At 42.4% G+C, this 17,542-nt stretch overlaps 1 protein-coding gene across 2 annotated transcripts in view; it reads left to right on the top strand.

Annotated features, from left to right (window-relative positions):
• Window positions 1-17,542, top strand: part of RSRC1 (arginine and serine rich coiled-coil 1) — a 120,829-nt gene that overhangs the window by 87,044 nt on the left and 16,243 nt on the right. For both annotated transcript variants that reach the window (XM_071752821.1, XM_071752820.1), the window contains one exon: window positions 8,562-8,630. In XM_071752821.1, coding sequence (XP_071608922.1) covers window positions 8,562-8,630 — 69 coding nt within the window. The remainder of the gene's footprint in view (window positions 1-8,561; window positions 8,631-17,542) is intronic.

Below are 17,542 nucleotides of genomic sequence, written 5' to 3'. Positions count from 1 at the left end.
TTAGGAAGGGATCAGCAGACCAGAGGATGAAGCTAGCTAATTCTCTAATTGCTTAAAAAAACCCTCAACCCAACAACTTGTTATTTCCACAGTCAGGGAAACAGCACATTGTTCTTCAAGCAATCCTCTGCAGCCCCAGCTACCCCTCCTCGTTTAAACACCGATATTTCCCCAATAATCGCTTTTTAAGTGGGATATCTTGGAGGACTAAAAATAACATCACAAAAGATGTTTGTTCTATTCCTAATTGTTTTGACCATAGAATTAATTTTCCAGTCAAAGGGGAGAGAAGGGGGGGGGCACTGCTTTTTTTTTTTTTTTTCATCATCCCTGCTTCAGAATATTCAGCATGTCACAGCTGTTCATGAATAATGTCCATTTAAAACTGTTGGCAGCGCGCAGTGGCGAGTTGGCAAGATGAATTAAATGTTGGGGGGATCTGACAGGCAGCACGCTGCTTTGTGATCATTCCAAAGTTCTAATAATCTCCCTCACCTTCCCTGCCTGCCTCTAATGAAAGAGAATAGGTGATTGCACCTCGGGCTATGTTCCGCGCCTAATGACTCCTCCAAAGGCAGATTTATGAAGAAAAAATTAACTTTGAATGAGGATTGAATTGGCCCTGACAGCCTGATAGACTGTGACACAGATTCTGTGGCAAAACAGACGTAGCCTTAATTGATTATCAATATTTTAAGCAAAGTGATGAAAATAAGCATTAAGTGATGAGAAAGGCAGTCTTAATACAGGAGGCAGTAACCGGGAGGTGGGAAGCCTTCGGGGAGGTTGGCCACGGAGTTTTGCCCCTCTCCAGTCTTACCTCTTGCTTCCCAACACTCCTCGTCCCCTTGCAGGGTGTTTTTTTCTCAGCAGCACGTTAATATTCTGGACGAGGATGTCCATGCTCCCCCCTGTCTCTCTCCTGAGAAGTTTGGTTAATATTTAACCCGTTTTGACTTCACAATAACTTGTGCTGCTTGGTTGGGGTGAGGGTTGGTGAGATTTTGGATGTTCTCTCTTTGATGCTCTGCTTTCACCCTGTGTTGTCTGCAGCCAGCAGGCTAGCAACAACCTGCATTTTGAAAAGGGTGGCAATTAAAAAAAAAAGAAACAAGTGAAAAAACAAAAGAAACGAGTGAAAAATTGTCTGGTTGGTGTTAAAGGATTTATCTTCACAAATACAATGTTAGAACGAGAGGAAGAAAACGTTTGGGTTTTGCTTGTGCTTTCCCACATTACTGGATTTCTCCTTCACCAAAAGATATGGTTTATGTTCTGGAAAACCCTCATGAGTGCTGGCAGAAGGATGCTCAATAGCTGCATTGTAGCAGGAGATGTTATACCAAAGGAAATGCTTTCCAGAATCCCTAAAGGAAGGGAATTGAGCAGGAATTAAAGAATCCCAGACTGGTTTGGGTTGGAAGGGACCTTAAAGCTCATCCAGTCCCAGGGACACCTCCCACCAGCCCAGGATGCTCCAAGCCTCATCCAACCCATCCTTGAACACTGCCAGGGATGGGGCAGCCACAGCTTCCCTGGGAAACCTGGGCCAGGGGCTCAGCACCCTCACCCCAAACAATTTCTTCCTAAAATCTCATCTCAGTCTCCCCCTTTCAGTTTAAAACCATCACTCGAAGCTCCTGCCATCCCATGCCTTGTCCCAGGTCCCTCCCCAGCTTTCCTGGAGCCCCTTCAGGCACTGGAAGCTGCTCCAAGGTCTCCCCATTTCATCCTTCTCCTCTCCATGCTGAACACCCCCAATTCCCAGCCTGGCTCCAGAGCTGCTCCAGCATCCCCAGGGCCCTTTTGTGCTGCTCAGCCACCACCTGATGAGAGGAGACAGTGCTCAAAAAGCCACCCTGGCAGGGCCAGGGGACACTTGTCCAGGGATGAACTTGACCAATGGCCACCTGAATGTTTGTGCTCTCTAAATGTTAGGGAAATGTTATTTAAGCATGGACTGAAAAGCCAAAAATTGAGAAAAATGATCTAAATGTGGTCCAATAAAAATGTGTGTGGTGATGTCACTTCTGGTTTTGAACTAACAGCTTCTAGACTCTGCTCCTTCTGTTCCTGCCTAAGGATATATCTGAGGAAGTGCTTGTTTTGAATTCATGTTGGAATTTTTTGGATGTATAATAGATAACTTTACATGTCAGTGTATGAATATTCAGCAGAGAGGATTTCCACGAGCCTTGATAAATTTAATATACAAGAGAAAAATAGCATGTAAATTAAATACGGTCTTGTAAATTAATAATGGATTATACTTGTATTTTTATATGTGAGCTGACTGAATATTTTATAAGTGCAAAAGTGTTTGTGTTTAAAAGAAACGATTAGGTCTTTCTGATGAGCACTGTGGATGGCTTGGCTGCATTTTAGCTGTCATCTCCTTACATGGGTTTGGAGTTTGCTTTCTTTTCCCCAGATACATCTTGAGCTGTGTAGCCTGGGTTTTGTAAGCTTGAAGAGTTGGAAAGCCCACAATTATGTTGAATTTACTGTGTTTTTCCAGCTGCTTTGCTGTTTGCAGTCAGCGGGTGTTCTGACACTCCTGATTTTTAAACTTTATCAGTAAACCAATTTCCATTCCAACAGGGAATCCTCTTCCCCTCATCTCCCTAGAACAGCATCTGCCCTATTTCCACCTTGAAATAGTTAATAATCTGCTGGTTTATTTTAAATAATATGGTGATGGTTTTTACCAGAATGGCTGATGGGGTGGCATGCTCAGTGATACTCTCCACCATGACTCTTTTGAGTCATAAAATCAGAAATGTTCTGGCTGGAAACCAGATTGGAACCAGGTTGGAAACCTTTCAGATCAATTGTTACCCCAGCAGTGCCCAGGCCACCCCTGCCCCATGTCCCTCATCCCCACATCCCCAGGGCTCTGAAACCCCTCCAGGGATGATGGGGACTCCAGCCCTGCCCTGGGCAGCCTGGGCCAGGCCCTCACAACCCTTTCCAGGGAGAAATTGTTCCCAGCTCCAATCTAAACCTTCCCTGGCACAACTTGAGGTTGTTCCCTCTTGTTCCTGGGGAGCAGAGCCCAACACCTCCTCTCAGGGGGTTGCAGAGAGCCACAAGGTCTCCCCTCAGCTTCCTCTGATCCAGGATCACCACTCACAGCTCCCTCAGACACTCCTGGTTTTCCAGACCCTTTCCCAGCTCCACTGCCTTGCTCTGGACACACTCCAACCCCTCAGGGTCCTGCTGGGCCTCACCAGTGCCCAGCACAGGGAAAAGAAATAGCAGCTGAAATGGAGGTGAGGTGAGGTGTGGTGTGGTGTGGTGTGAGGTAAGAGGAGAGGAGAGGAGGAGGAGGAGGTGAGGACAGGAGGAGGAGGTGAGGTGAGGAGAGGAGAGGAGAGGAGAAAGGAGGAGGAGGAAGTGGGGTGAGGAGAGGAGGAGGAGGTGAGGAGAGGAGAAAGGAGGAGGAGGAAGTGAGGTGAGGAGAGGAGAAGAGAGGAGAGGAGAGGAGGAGGAGGAGAAAGTGAGGAGAGGAGAGGAGAGGAGAGGAGGAGGAGGTAAGGAAAGGAGAGAAGAGGAGGAGGTGAGGAGAGGAGAGGAAAAGTAGGTGAGGAGAGGAGGTGAGGAGAAAGGAGGAGGAGAGGAGAGGAGGAGGAGGAGAGGAGAGGAGGAGGAGGTGAGGAGAGGAGGAAGAGGTGAGAGGAGGTGAGGAGAAAGGAGGAGAGGGGAGGAGGGGAGGAGGAGGAGAGGAGGATGAGGTGAGGAGAGGAAAAGGAAGAAAGGGAAGAAGAAAAGCATCAACTTAAATGACTTTAGAATATAAATACTTCAAGTGGACGTCAGCTGGGACGTCAGTTGGGGTGGTTGGTAGCCAGGGCTGGAGGCCAGCAGGCCATGGAGCCTGTGTGCAGGAATGTGACACAGAGCAATAAATCCCTGGGTGATCTGCAGGTGGGAAATGGGTGGTGAAAGCCCCGGGAGAATCAGCACCTCCAGCTGCCCTGCAAAATGCATGAAAAGAAACCACTGCCGTTTGAAATGAAAGTTCCTGCTTATTCCTCTTAATTTGCCATTGTTCTCAAACTCAATAATTAAGGGAAAATAATATTATCCCTGGTCTTGGCCTTTGGTTTCTCTCCATGGCTTGGGAGAGATGTTTCTTCCAGAGCTGTCTGTGGCAGGGATGAGTTGATCCATACGTTCTTCACACAAGGGTTGAAAACCACCAGTTCCAGCAGCTCTCAGGTGGAGCTTCTATTTAGAAGATGATTTATTTGTGAAGATCATTTGCTTTCTCTCTTTTTCTTTTTTTTTTTCTTTCCTGGAAAAGCTTTTTTTCTTTTTTTTTTTTTCTTTCTTTTTTTTTTTTCTCTGAAGAGATTGTTCCACCATTTCCTGTTAGCATAATGTCCTGCAGTAAGACAGCATATTTTAATGCAGAATCTATTGATTTTTGCAGTGTGTTTTTCTACATCTTCCTGGTAAGCAAAAGGTGCTGTTGGCTCCTAGTGCCACCTGAACTGATGATAAGCATGAACAGCTCAGTGTTGAAAAAGAGTTAAAAAAAATACTTTTGCTCCTGTTCACAAAAGTTGCTTTTCACTGCACTTTGAAAATCGTCAGGCTCATTGCTAACCATCCTTTTCCTTTAATCCTAGTACCAAGGAGCTTTTGATTAGTGACATTTTTGTCAGCATTTAATGCCCCTGTTCTCTCTGGGGACGACCCTAATCTTGGGTGGCTAAGAGCAAGTCACTTCTTCAAAGCCATTAAACAAAATTGTGGTTGAACCTCAGGTTCTTCTGGGGCTTCCCTGGGCACCCAGGTGTCTCCCATGCTGTGTCACTGGAAGGGAGTGCAGCAGCAGGAAGGGTATTTTCATTTTGTCATTATCAGTTATCACCCATGTGCCTGGTTGTGTCAATATTTATGCAAACTGTCAAGTTAAATAGCTATGAGGGAAGTGTGGTTGGTTTGATTGAAGGACACTAGTTAGATAATGCCCTGAGCTGGCTGGAAGAGGGAAGGCACCAAGTAGTAGTGTAACTGTTAAAAGCCAAATATATGTCATCCCACGTAAAATAAGATAATTTTTTATGTTTTGAGCTTGAAATATTTTTCAGAACCTATGAGGTTGTTCATTCTTACTTTTTTATTTTTGTTTTCAATTCCTTTTTCCCTTCCTGTTTTTTACTTTTTTTTTCTTTGTCATTAAAAATGATTAAGTTCTAGGAGAACAGAAAACATGCCATACAGTTTAGGAGCAACATAGATTATTAAATGCTTTTAGTTTATTAAAATGATTTATCAACTTTCTTACGTATTTCTTGGGAGACTTTCTTTTCAATAAGGGAGGAAAAATTTAGAGGAGAAAGGACTATGAATACATGGAATTAACTAGGAAAGAATTAAAAAGGAAAATCTGAGTGAGCATGAAAAGTCTGGGTGGGAAAACAAAGAGGAGCCTGGATGTTTGGGGTGGGTGCAGGGAGGGTCTGCTTGACAGGTGAGTGAGCAAAAAGCTGAGAATTGCTGTGAATATCAGGAACACAGAGTGTGGGATAGCCTGTGAGCCATGGCTGGTAAAGCTGTGCTGATGTAAAACTGTGCTGAAGGGTGTTTTGGGTTTGGTTTTTATTTTGAATAACAGAGGAGGTGCTTAATGTAGCTCAGTTTTAATTGTTAATGGCTGTGGTGTAATTCAGCAATGTTGTTCCACTTCTGAGTTGTATTTATTTGTGTGTACCTACCCTTTGCTCATAGCTAATTCTCCCTACAGAGATGTTCATTCTCACTGCAAAGACAGCATTTATTTCTTCTTTCTTGCATGACTTTGTCCAGCAGCTACCAGCAAATATCTGCATTTCCCAACTTTATTATTTTTGTGTAGGTAAACATCTCAAACATCTTCCGTGTGTCATTTTCCCATCCTTCAGAGAAGGGGGGGGTGGTGGTGGAAATCAAATCAATAGCATTGTAATTTTATCTGGGGTTGGATGAGCTCTTAAAGGCTGCAAGCTCGAGCACCTCTTTATTTATTTATTTTCTATTTTAGAAAGCTTTGTAAGCAGTCAGGCTTTTGCCATGCTGGCTGTTTATCCATGCAGGAAGCCCAGTTTCAGGAGCAATCTCAGCACTCCCACTACCTGGATCAATTAAAACCAGACTTTTGCTGAAGTGACTTCTTTGATCTGCTGGGGGTGATAAGCAGCTGTCTGTCTGTCCTCCTCCAGCTTAAGGGAAGTGCCTGGCAGGAGAACTGATTTCTCTTCCAAATATCAGGGCTTTTAAGTGATTTTAAGTGGCCAGCATGTGTTCTTGCACCCCCTGAAACAAGGAGTAAGGGGAGAGTAGTGGCCCGCAGAACAGAGGGGCTCTATTAACCTTGGAGTAAGTTGTAAGGATCTTCTAATGCTGTTTAATCACAACTTGATTTGATCAAAATAAATCTCAGGTTCTGATGGTGCTTTGCCAGTGAACAAGGACAGAGAATTTGAAATATTTGAGGAAAATTAATTGTTGGCATAAAGTTCTTAAAGCAAGACATGGGTTCTGCTGCTTGTAAGGGAGGGTGCCCTGGAACCTCTACACCTTACTGTGGATTTAGGGACTACCTGAAATTGCTGCTAATGAGCAGTTTTGTGTAGAGAATTCTTCTCATGATACTTCCTACATTGCTCCATCACCAAAGGAATTAACCAGGACTTTAAAGGACAGCTCTGTTGCTGCTGGCAGAAGTTTTCACTGTAGTTAGAAGAGCTGGAAATTTGCAGTTGTTAAATTGCTGAGCAGAAATTCAGTCACAGACCAGTAACATCTTTCTTGTGTGTTTTAATTTTTTTTTTTTTTTTTTTTTTGCCTTGGATAACCACTGAGCTACCCAATGAATTGTTCTGTGCAGCAACAAATCGGTGAGGAAGAACAAAGTAGCAGAGTGGAACAGATAAATCAAATTTAGGCCTGGTAGTTTATTGAATCTAAATTGTGCCCAGTTGGCCCAAGAGCTATATAAGCCATCCATCTTGTGTTGATAATGGAGGTTCTTGAAATCCACCTGATGTTTGCATTATTAAATTTCAACCTAATGAGCTCTGCTAATACATATTGAAGACAGTTGTAAGGAGTAGAATGTGGATCTGAGCGGGATAATTTGAAAGAAACATAAGCTGAGCATTTTACATGACTCAAGGGGTATATCTACAATTACACATATAACCAAAATTGAATTTAAATGGAATTTCTATTATCCTTGTCCTTATACCAGGGAGAATAAAGTGTAAATGAAGTAAAAGTCTTTAGAGTTACTAGCAGTTTGTTTTTATTATCTTATTTAATAGATCCTTGTAATGATCTTCACTGGCAGAAAAGTTTTAATATTTCATGACTTTAAATGTAGTCTAAATATGTATAAAAGCATGTAAATGGAAACAGATGTCTGTGTAATTGCTTGTGTCATTTTGGAACACCACTATTTCAGTTGCATTTTTTTAAAGAGGTGTAGCTACTGACTGCACAAAAGACCCTGGGGTTGGAAAGACCCCTTCCCACCCCGTTCCTGAGCTGCTTTTTGTTTTTATGAATTATTGGTTGATGCAGGCAGTGGTAGGACTAAGTATCTGCAAAACTGAAAAAGCATTTGCTCCTTGTGCTGCTGTTTGCAGGGACTTTATTGACCTAAGTTGGCCTGGTTTAAATTCTGAATTCTCTTTCTTTTTGCTCCTTTTCCTTTTGACATGGTGCTACTTTTTAAAACTTAATATTTCATCAAGTATAATGCTATTAGAGACTTATTTTCACGTAGTTCACTCATCAGGCAGTGAGATGGCAATAAAAGAGAATGGCTCCTTTGAGACATTAATGCTTTGGAATAAATGATGTGCTAGAACAGAAATTTAATTAATTTACAGAGTATATTGATAGTCCCTTGTTACTGTGCTGTATATTTTTAATCTTCTTTAACATCTGTAGTAAAGTGTTTGAAAACCCCTGCAGTTGAGCAACTAGTAGATAATTAAGTAATAAGGGGAGAGGTTTCTAGAGGGAGAAAGATTCTTTTTAAAAATACTGTCATAACATGAGTAAAGTACTGCTGCTATGATTTGCAGTGAAGAGAAAATTGTATACTGCCTAATTTAATACTAAGTAATAGGTATTTGACTCCTATTTTAAATGCTAGCTGCAGCTCTGCAGCCCTGAAAACATTGTCTCCTTTCTTATCCTCCAAAGAGGTCTGATGGATTACTCACTATGGTAGCAAATCTTTCTTTAAATGCACTGCCTTTGGTATTTAGACTTCAGTTTGGGGGCAAATGGAACAAAAACTCTTAAAAGTTTCACTTAACAAAAAAAAAAAAAAAAAAAAAAGCAGAGGTTTTTATTGAGCTGATAGTGCAGGCAAAAAATTCTCCTCCCTGATAGCAGGTGTGAGCTGTTGGAGTCTCTTTAAAGAAGAGACCCAAATTCTGTTACTTTTTGCACATCACAGAATCTGAAATCAGGGAATTGGGTTTGACTCACCAGGAAATGTTGTTTGGCAAAAGAAGGGAACTGATTCTCAAGTTTGCTGTTGTTGCTTTTCTTTGCAGCTAAAGCAGATGAAGCCTTAAAGGCTAAAGAGAGAAGTGAGGAAGAAGCAAAGAAAAGAAAGGAAGAAGGTAAGTGATGAATTTTTTTATTTCAGTAACAAAACTAAAATCTCTTAAGTCAGAAACTGATTGTTAAAGGACTGAGTTCTGCAAGATTTTCTTCCCAGGACAGTGGTGGTGGCCACTCTGCCACTTCTCTGCTTCTTCACCTGAGAGAGTAAACAAGAACTGCTAAATGCACCAGAAATTACAACCAGATTTGTAAAAATCATTCTCAGCTGCCATTAGAGCAAGCTAAGAATTTGAGACAAAATGAGATGTTCAGACTTGATGAGCAGCCAACACTGCTGGTTTGGGTGCTGGGTATAATGCTTGATTAAAACAGTGAGTGCAGCCTTTAATTTTGTCCATGGGTTTGGTCTGGATGATGTCACCAAGTGAGCTAATCCATTTCTCCATGAAATTTGGTGCACTGAAAGCTGCCAGGGGCTGAGCTGTTTTCCTCTGCAGTGTAGTAGGTGGAAAGTTAACATAGAGGATAATTAATACAAATGCATTTTGCTTGTGTGGTGGAGAGTAATGTGAAGAGATGTTTGCAACAGTGTGATGGAGCTGGGGCAGACAATCCAAGGAGCCTCTAAGTTGCTCCCTTCAGCCTTGACAGAGATCCCTGCCTCAGAGAAAACACCTCAGTTGTTCCAGTTAGAAAGAATCATGGAACTCTCTGTGATATCTCTTATTTTTTTGCATTGACTTAAACCTAAAAAAGTAACAGTGGAAGTCTTCAGTTCCTTGGTACTCCAGAAATACACATTGTCCATGTGCTGACTTCAGGTGCTGTTTCTTTACCTGCTGTCAAATATCTCCAGTTTTCTTCCTTGCCCATTTTTGCTTTAGCTGGAACCCCAGCCTCAGGAATTTCTGAAGGCAATTAAAAGCTTATTTGCACTTCAGATACAAACAAGCTTCTTCAAATCTTCATGAGAAAATGAATTCAGCTTTGCAGGTTGGATTCAGCTGCTTGCTGTCCTCCTGCATTTATACATTTTTATATGATTTCCCTTCCCATTTGTAGTTAGATTTAGATGTCTCTAATCAGCTCCAAATTGTGGGGCTTAAAGAGTGAAAGATGCTGAGTATGTCTTTCAAACTCTAATGTAATCTTTATTTAAAATTCATGCCATTGATTCCCTTCAGCTGGTTTTGAGGTTTGGATATTTGGTTTGTTGTTTTGTTTTTAATGCCCAGAAAAATGGTTTTGCATTGTCAGGCTAATCCCAAGAAACTAAGATGTACTGACTGCTTCAAAAAAAGTAACCCAGAAGTCCCCAGTTTTGTGTCTCTAATGATGGATGAAATTTCTACCTCTGGTTGTTCTGTTCTAGCAGACTTTTACCACATTTATTCAGTGCTGACCCCTGTCCACCCATGGGGCTCAGCTGCAGAGCCCTGGTGAACCTGGCCACTTGCACTCATCCCAAATTCCTGGGAATCCTGGGAATTTTGGGGCTTATTTTGGTCCTGTTGCTGCTGGCCCTGTGCAGCTTTAGGTGTAATGCTCTGCTCTTACTGAGCATCTTCTACCCAAGCCCCTGCTGTGCTTGATAAAAAGAAAAATATTGTGTAATTATCTTTGAAAAATTTTTATCTAATCCATTGCATTTCTTTCTCTGTTTGAAAGAGGTTGGAGGTGTCCAGATTTCATAAACTTTTAGTTTAATGAGGCTTAAAAACCAATGAAATGGATGCTAAGCTTTTTTTTTTTTCTTTTTTCACTTCAAAGCTTATTGGGCAGTCACCACATCTGAAGGAAACACTTCCTTTTATGTTAATTTTCTAATGGCATTATCTGGGAGAACTTTTGTTCCTGTGCTGGTGTGTTCTTGGGGGAGAAGTCTCTGAGTGGGATGGCTCCAAGTTCAAGTCATCTCTCTTCTGACTTGGCTGCAAGATGCTGTTCAAAATGGTTTTGGTTCCCCTTCTGGTCACTGGAATGAAGTGTGAGGGGAAGAGCTCCTCTTGTCTGCCATAGTGCTTGGGAAGGGCTCAGCTAAAAGGTCCTGCAGATCTCTTTGCTTCTCCAAACTTCTTCCCAAGTAACCATTCTACTTGTCCTTCAAGGTGGTCACTGCTCCAAGACTGGCCAGGCATCAGGCTGCTGCTTGGAAGTGATGAGCATCACTTTAGGGGTTTTTTTGCCCTCTTTCCTTGACTTTCCTTATCCTTCACAACTTCACATGGGACTCATTTCCTTGGCAGAGCTGGGTTATCCCTGCCGAGCCAGGTGTGGTCAGCATCATGGCTCAATTGTTTTGAGAGATAGAGGCAGATGAAAAAATAAAAGATCCTTCCCAGGTTCCAGACATTCCATAGAGCTCCTGCTCTGTTGGGTAAAATCTCTTTGGAACTAGAAAAACAACTGGATAAAATATAAGTTTATCTTAAAATACTCCAAGTTGGCCTTTCTGTCTGTGAGGAAAAAAATGTTTTAAAGCCCTCAGCTCTCACTGCTTCAAAGGCAGTTCTGAAAATACTGAGTTGATGGAGCAATAATAGTATCTATCAACCAGGAAAAGTTGAAACTGGTTTTCAAGTGGTAGGAATTGTTTCATTGATGTCTACCCAAGGATAGCTTAGAAATCACCTACAAAGGGCAACTGAGGACAATTCTATGAGTCCATGGCTGCAATAATCATAATCATATGATTCAAAATCATAATGTTGTAACCACACAATCCCAGACTGGTTTGGGTTGGAAGGGACCTTAAAGCTCATCCAGTTCCACCCCTGCCATGGGCAGGGGATGGGGGAGATGCAAAGGGGGAGACAAAAAAGGGTTGGTTGGTGGATTGGAGACGTTGGTAGCTCTGAGTGAAAGCAGGAGGATGACTTCTTTTCAATTTATTAATAAGCACCATAAAAACTGTCCTGTGGTGGCTTTGAAACAGTTGTAAGGATGTGACAGGGCTCTCAAACGAACAGAAAATGTTTCCTGAAGAGAAGCTTGTTAGCTAAAGCTCATCAGTTTGTCTGAGGAGTTAGCTACCAATTAAGACTAAAATGGTTCCTTTTCACAGGAAAATAAGTGCTCTTATTAAGTTGTCTGTCAAGTGGGGAGGCATCCTGAGGCTGTGCAAGGTACCCAGAGCAACTGCAGGATGCACACCAGCATCCCAGCCATGTCCACAAGCCAGACCTTTCTCCTTCCTCAGTCCAGTTCAGCCACACAACTTCCATGGACACATTTTCCTTGCAAAAAGAGCCTTTTGGGCTTTGTTCTGACTCCTCTCTACCCAATTGTGAACTCTTTTTCATTGTCTCTTCTGTAATTTGCAGTTTACCTCGAGCTGCTTGGAAGTTTGATCCAGGTGGATGGGGCGATCATGTTTTCTCCTCTTCCCAGCTTTCCCAGCCCAAAAGTGTTAAGATTATTTCACTCACTTTCAGCTGATTTAGTGTTTTATTTTTGGTGATGTAAAAACCAATTTTCAGTCTTTCTGACCCCTTAATTCTCACTGCTCTAGCTTCTGTTGTGTAAACAGGGACAAAAAAAGGGAAAATTCTGCTGGATTTTTTAGTTAGTATTATTTTTAGATTAACAACTCTTCTGTGCATAATTGTTCATAGTGATTCCCTGCCTCCTCCCACAAGCCCCTCTGGCTGGAATGTTAATAGTGAAATTCTGTAAGGAATTTGCACAAGTAACATGCACAAGGAATGCTCATCTGGAAGGTGCCCTCTGTTTTGGCAGTTGTTGCCTGATGGACCTGATTCTGTCTGTCCATCTTCAGACAAGAATGTTTGCCTAGAATATCCTTATGTTAATCAACATTGTTGAAAAGATCATTTTCAAAGGTTTGTGGTTTTTTTTTTTTAAATATATGTTTCCCCCAAAATTCTAAATATTGAATTTTCAGGAAAAAAAATATGAGTTCTTCAATATTTACCATCTTACGGTTTCAAATAGAAAATAAATTTAAAAATAAAACAAATTTCTGGGCAGCAAATGCCTGCAGCACCCTTGGAACCTTTCCTGAGGAGAAGTTGAGCCTCCTGGCAGCAGAACCCAGCACTGCAGAGACAGCAGCTTGGGAAAACTGGTTCCTCACCCCCACCCACCCCACAGTGCTGCTGTCCTAACATTACTTTTATTGTCATTTTATTGCCAAATCAGGTGTGAGATTAGATGTTGGATGTTACATGTAATCTGCTCGGAAATCAAATTATTTGACCTCCAAGCCCACCACTGCCCCTCCTGCTGGTTTGCTGTTAAATATGCAGCATTTCCCTGTCATGAATACAAATCGAGGACAAATTAAAATCTACAGACAGCTGACCTGAGCCCCAGATTAGAGACTGGGGGCTTGTGCTGTTTTAAATGTTTTAATTACCATAGTCCCTATAGCCAGTTGAAGGACACACACCAAAATCTTTTTTTTTTTTTTTTTTTTTTTCTTTTTTTTTTTTTTTTTTGGTGACAAAAAAGCAAAGAAAGAAAGAAAAAGGCTCCCTCCATCTCATTTGAATTTTTCAGTTTGATTACATTTGCACTTCCATTGGAGCTATGCTAATTTGCTGCATGAAATTAGGTCTATTAATAAAAAATGTGCTACTTTTACAAGAGTGCTTTCAGTGGAGAGCTCTTTTGCTACTTTGGTTTTGTTTACTTGTTTCCATTTGGGACTGTCTGAAAAATGACATTAAAAGCCACAGGGGGTTGTACTGTCAAACCTGATTTTCAGTCCAGGTCTGGGAAGTCAAATTCCAAGGAGATGAAATAAATAAAAACATATAATACTGTGTCATATTATATAATAATAATAATAATAATAATAATAATAATAATAATAATAATAATAATGATAATAATGATAATAATGATAATAATGATAATGATAATAATAATATAAAAATTGAATATATAATAATACAGAAATTAGGCACACAATGTGCAGCAAGAGGAATAAACTCAGATGCTTTGGGTTGCATTGCTGTGAGCTCTTTGGATCTTTTCTCTTAGTGTACCACCTGAGATGATATTTTTAAATATTCAGTTGCAAATAAATCTTGCAGATGTTTTGCAGTTGTGTGGGGAGGAGGAGCAGGAGAGGATGGAGCTGCTGGCTGGCTCTGGCCACCTCCAAGACTCACAGCCAGGAAGGTTTCTACCCCATCATGAGAAAAAGAAGTTGTTTTTTTTTTTTCAGAATGCAGCTAAATATGAAATTGATCTTTCAAAAAATCAATCCCTAGGTAAATGGATGGGCTGGTGGTGCTCCCACTGGGGTGAGTGTTGTCCCGACAGCTTCATCCTGGAATTTGCATTTTTTTTTTTTTTCTTCCTGGTGTGTGTGTTGTCCCAGTGCTGAATGGATTAGTTATGCCTACCCGGGGAAGCAGGCAAACATTTTTATATACTCTGGGGAAATAAATTTGGCAGAAAATCAGCATGAGTAGATTTAATTATCACTCGGAGACCTTTCCCTTTTCTGGCTTAGTGATCCTGAAACCCACTGTGTTTGGCTGGAACCTGGGTGGACGCTGAGCTTCGCTTCCCAATTTGTTCCTCCACGCAATGATAAGCCAAGCAATTACTGGTTTATTGATTTTTCATCATGGCAAATTTAAAGTTGATTTTTTTTTTTTTTTCCTGAAAAGGCAGGGGTGATTAAGTGTTTCCCCTCGGTTTAGTACAAGAGAGCTTGTGTGGCAGAATCTAATATCCTGAGGTCAACCTCTGCAGGCAGATAATACGGTGTCTTGGCCACGTGTTAAGGAGAGAAATCAGGGCTACAAATGTGATAGGATATATGTGGAGACAGTTTAATTTGCTCCATTTATATGAACAAGTCATGTGGCACATGCTTGGAAAACATCATTTTGAATAGGCTTGGAAATGAAGCCCACGTGGGCAGGAGGGGCTGCAAATGGGCAGCACTTAATGCTGGGGGGAATGGTCCTTTAAAGAGAAAAAGAAAACAACTCCTTGATTTGCCCCTGTGCTCAGCCCTGGGGAGGCCACAGCTTGAGTCCTGTGTCCAGTTCTGGGCCCCTCAGCTCAGGAAGGAGATTGAGGTGCTGGAGCAGGTCCAAAGGAGGCAACTGGGCTGGGGAAGGGACTGGAGCACAGATCCTCTGAGGAGAGGCTGAGGGAGCTGGGGGTGTTGAGGCTGGAGAAGAGGAGGCTCAGGGGAGACCTCATCACTCTCTACAACTCCCTGAAAGGAGGTTGGAGCCAGGGGGGGGTTGGGCTCTTTTCCCAGGCAACTCTCAGCAAGACAAGAGGGCACAAGAGGGCTCAAGTTGTGCCAGGGGAGGTTTAGGTTGGCCATGAGAAAGAATTTCTTTCTGGAGAGGGTGCTCAGGCATTGGAATGGGCTGCCCAGGGAAGGGGTGGATTCTCCATCCCTGGAGCTATTTCAAAAGAGCCTGGATGTGGCACTCAGTGCCATGGGCTGGGAACCACGGGGGGAGTGGAGCAAGGGTTGGACTTGATGAGCTCTGAGGTCCCTTCCAACCCAGCCCATTCTATGGTTCTAGGATTCTATGATTTGGTTTGGGAGGGAAAGCACCTCCTGTTTCATGGTACTTTTGGGAACATGTGGATTAATTTGAATCAAAGCAGGAAAATCATGCCTTGCACAACAGACATAGTGTAGCCTGAATGGACTTGTGAGCCAGTATCCATTTTTAGGTAAAACAGCATATATGTGTGCACAGTAGGGGGGTTTAAAGTCTTTTTTCTCCTATCTTTATATTTCATATCAAGTTTAAGATAATTTTCAAAAGAAAGATAACTTGCCCAGACTTTGGGAATCATTTTGATCACCTTGGGAAGGATCTCAGCACTTCCTCAGCCATCTCCTGCTGATGCACAGCATGACCATGGAGGAGAAGTGAAACTGGGAAAGGTTTCATGGTTGGACTGGATGAGCTAATGGTTGGACTCAATGATCTTGAAGGCCTTTTTCAACTGGAATGATTCTGTCATTAAGCAGTTGATGGAAAGGGTGTGAAATGTGGTTTATATAAGCAGGATGGGCAGGATTTGAAGGCAGATTTCTGCTGGATTGGGTTTGGTGAGCATTAAACCAGTGTGGGTGGTACTGTCCTGTAAAACCAGTGGTTTACCTGAGCCAAAACAGGTATTCTGCTTAACACTTCCTTTAGTAAAAGTTAGAGGACTGTGCCATGATGTAATTGATATTAAAACCACAGGTTGAATCTGCTACAAAAAGATTTGATTGCATGAGGTCAGTCTGTGCATCTGTAATAAGTTAAAGTGCTTCACCCAGTGATCCTGAAATAGATGAGGATGCCATGAAGTTCATTAGTTATTGCCTTAGGTCATAGTTTATGTTCTGTAAATTTTCTTGAAGTTCCTTCTCGTAACAATGACCTGAACTCAGTCTCTTAAGTCTACAAATTCTTAGGGATAAATAATATGTTTACTGTGGATTCGTGTTTCGTTTTGTTTGGGTTTTTTGGTTTTGTTTTTTTGGTTGGTTGGTTGGGTTGGGTTTTTTTGTTTGTTTGCTTTGTTTGGGTTTTTTTTATTTAACTCTCCCATCAAAATTGTAATTTCAAATCTTTCCAGTGTTGCCTTCCTAATGGCAGATTTTAAGCAAAGTGTGAGTAGGGGCAGCTCCACCCTTTGGGTCCCTGGGGAGGGGATGTGGCATCATTAGTGTGACACCAGCACCTGGTGTTGTGCTGCCCATCCTCAGGGGACAGTGCAGCAGCTGGTGCACGCTGTGATCTTTTTTCATCTGTGTTTAATCTTTTTATTGGCATTCTATAATTAAAAGTAAGCAGAAACTACTCAAGGATAATATAAAAATGGGAAGTTTGGGGCAGTTGCAGTGGCATAATGCAGCATATTAGGAAAAGCACCCAAATAATCATAATAAACAACAACGATAAATAAAAATCAGTAATAATGATGAAGGAATTGGAAAGGACAGAGCCAAGTCTGTGGCTGGAGTTTGGTGTAAGGGACATCACGTGCTGTGTGACAGCATTTAAATCCAAAGTGGAGGTGAATATAATGTTGGAAAAAGAGCTTGGGGTCCCAGTGGACAGTAAATTCTCCACGGGTCAAAGATGTGTCCTTGTGGCCAAGAGGGCAAATGGTATCATAGGGGGCATCAGGAAAAGTGTGGCCAGCAGATCCAGGGAGGTTCTCCTCCCCCTCTTCTCTGACCACACCTGGAATACTGGATCCAGTTTGGGGCTCTCCAGTTCAGGAGAGACAGGGATCTGCTGGAGAGAGGCCAAGGGAGAGGATGATGAAGGGACCTGAGCATCTCTGCTGGGAAGGAAGAGTGAGAGCCCTGGGGGTGTTCAGCCTGGAGGAAAGGAGGCTGAGAGGGGATCTCTGAATGCCTATAAATAGGTATTTATAGAGAGGTAATATCTGGATATTTATCTGAGGGGTGGGGGCAAGAGGAAGGGGCCAATCTCTGTTCTGTGGTGCCCAGGAATAGGAGAGGGAATAAAGGGTTGAGGGCAGAACATGGGAAGTTCCAGCTGAAGATGAGGAGAAACTTCTTGGCTGTGAGGGAGCCCTGGCCCAGGAAAAAGTCTCCTTCTCTGGAGCCTTTCCAGCCCCCCTGGATGTGTTGTGTGTGTCCTGCCCTGGGTGAGGCTCCTTTGGGTTGGACTCCCTGAGCTCTAGAGAACCCTTCCAGCCCCTGACACTCTGGGATTCTAAGACTCAGTGCTGGTGAGTCCCTGGAAAATCACCACTGGGATCCAAGTGGTTTATCCCAAGCATCAGCTTCTTGCAGGGAGATTTTAGAGGAGAGGGGGTGAGTGGGGAAGAAAAAGCTGGAGTGTGAAGTGATGCAGGAGGGATGTGTGTGGCTGGAGGAAGCCTGGGCTTGTGCACCTTGTGCTGCCACTTGTGCTTTTCCAGCGTTGTTCACTGGCTTTGTGTCCCTGTAAAATATAGGCTGGAAGATGAAGCCCTAAAGGGAATA

This window comes from Heliangelus exortis, chromosome 9, assembly GCF_036169615.1.
Source record: "Heliangelus exortis chromosome 9, bHelExo1.hap1, whole genome shotgun sequence".
NCBI lineage: Eukaryota > Metazoa > Chordata > Aves > Apodiformes > Trochilidae > Heliangelus > Heliangelus exortis.
Note: the sequence above shows the minus strand (reverse complement) of the source record. Positions and strands in the feature narration are given on the sequence as shown.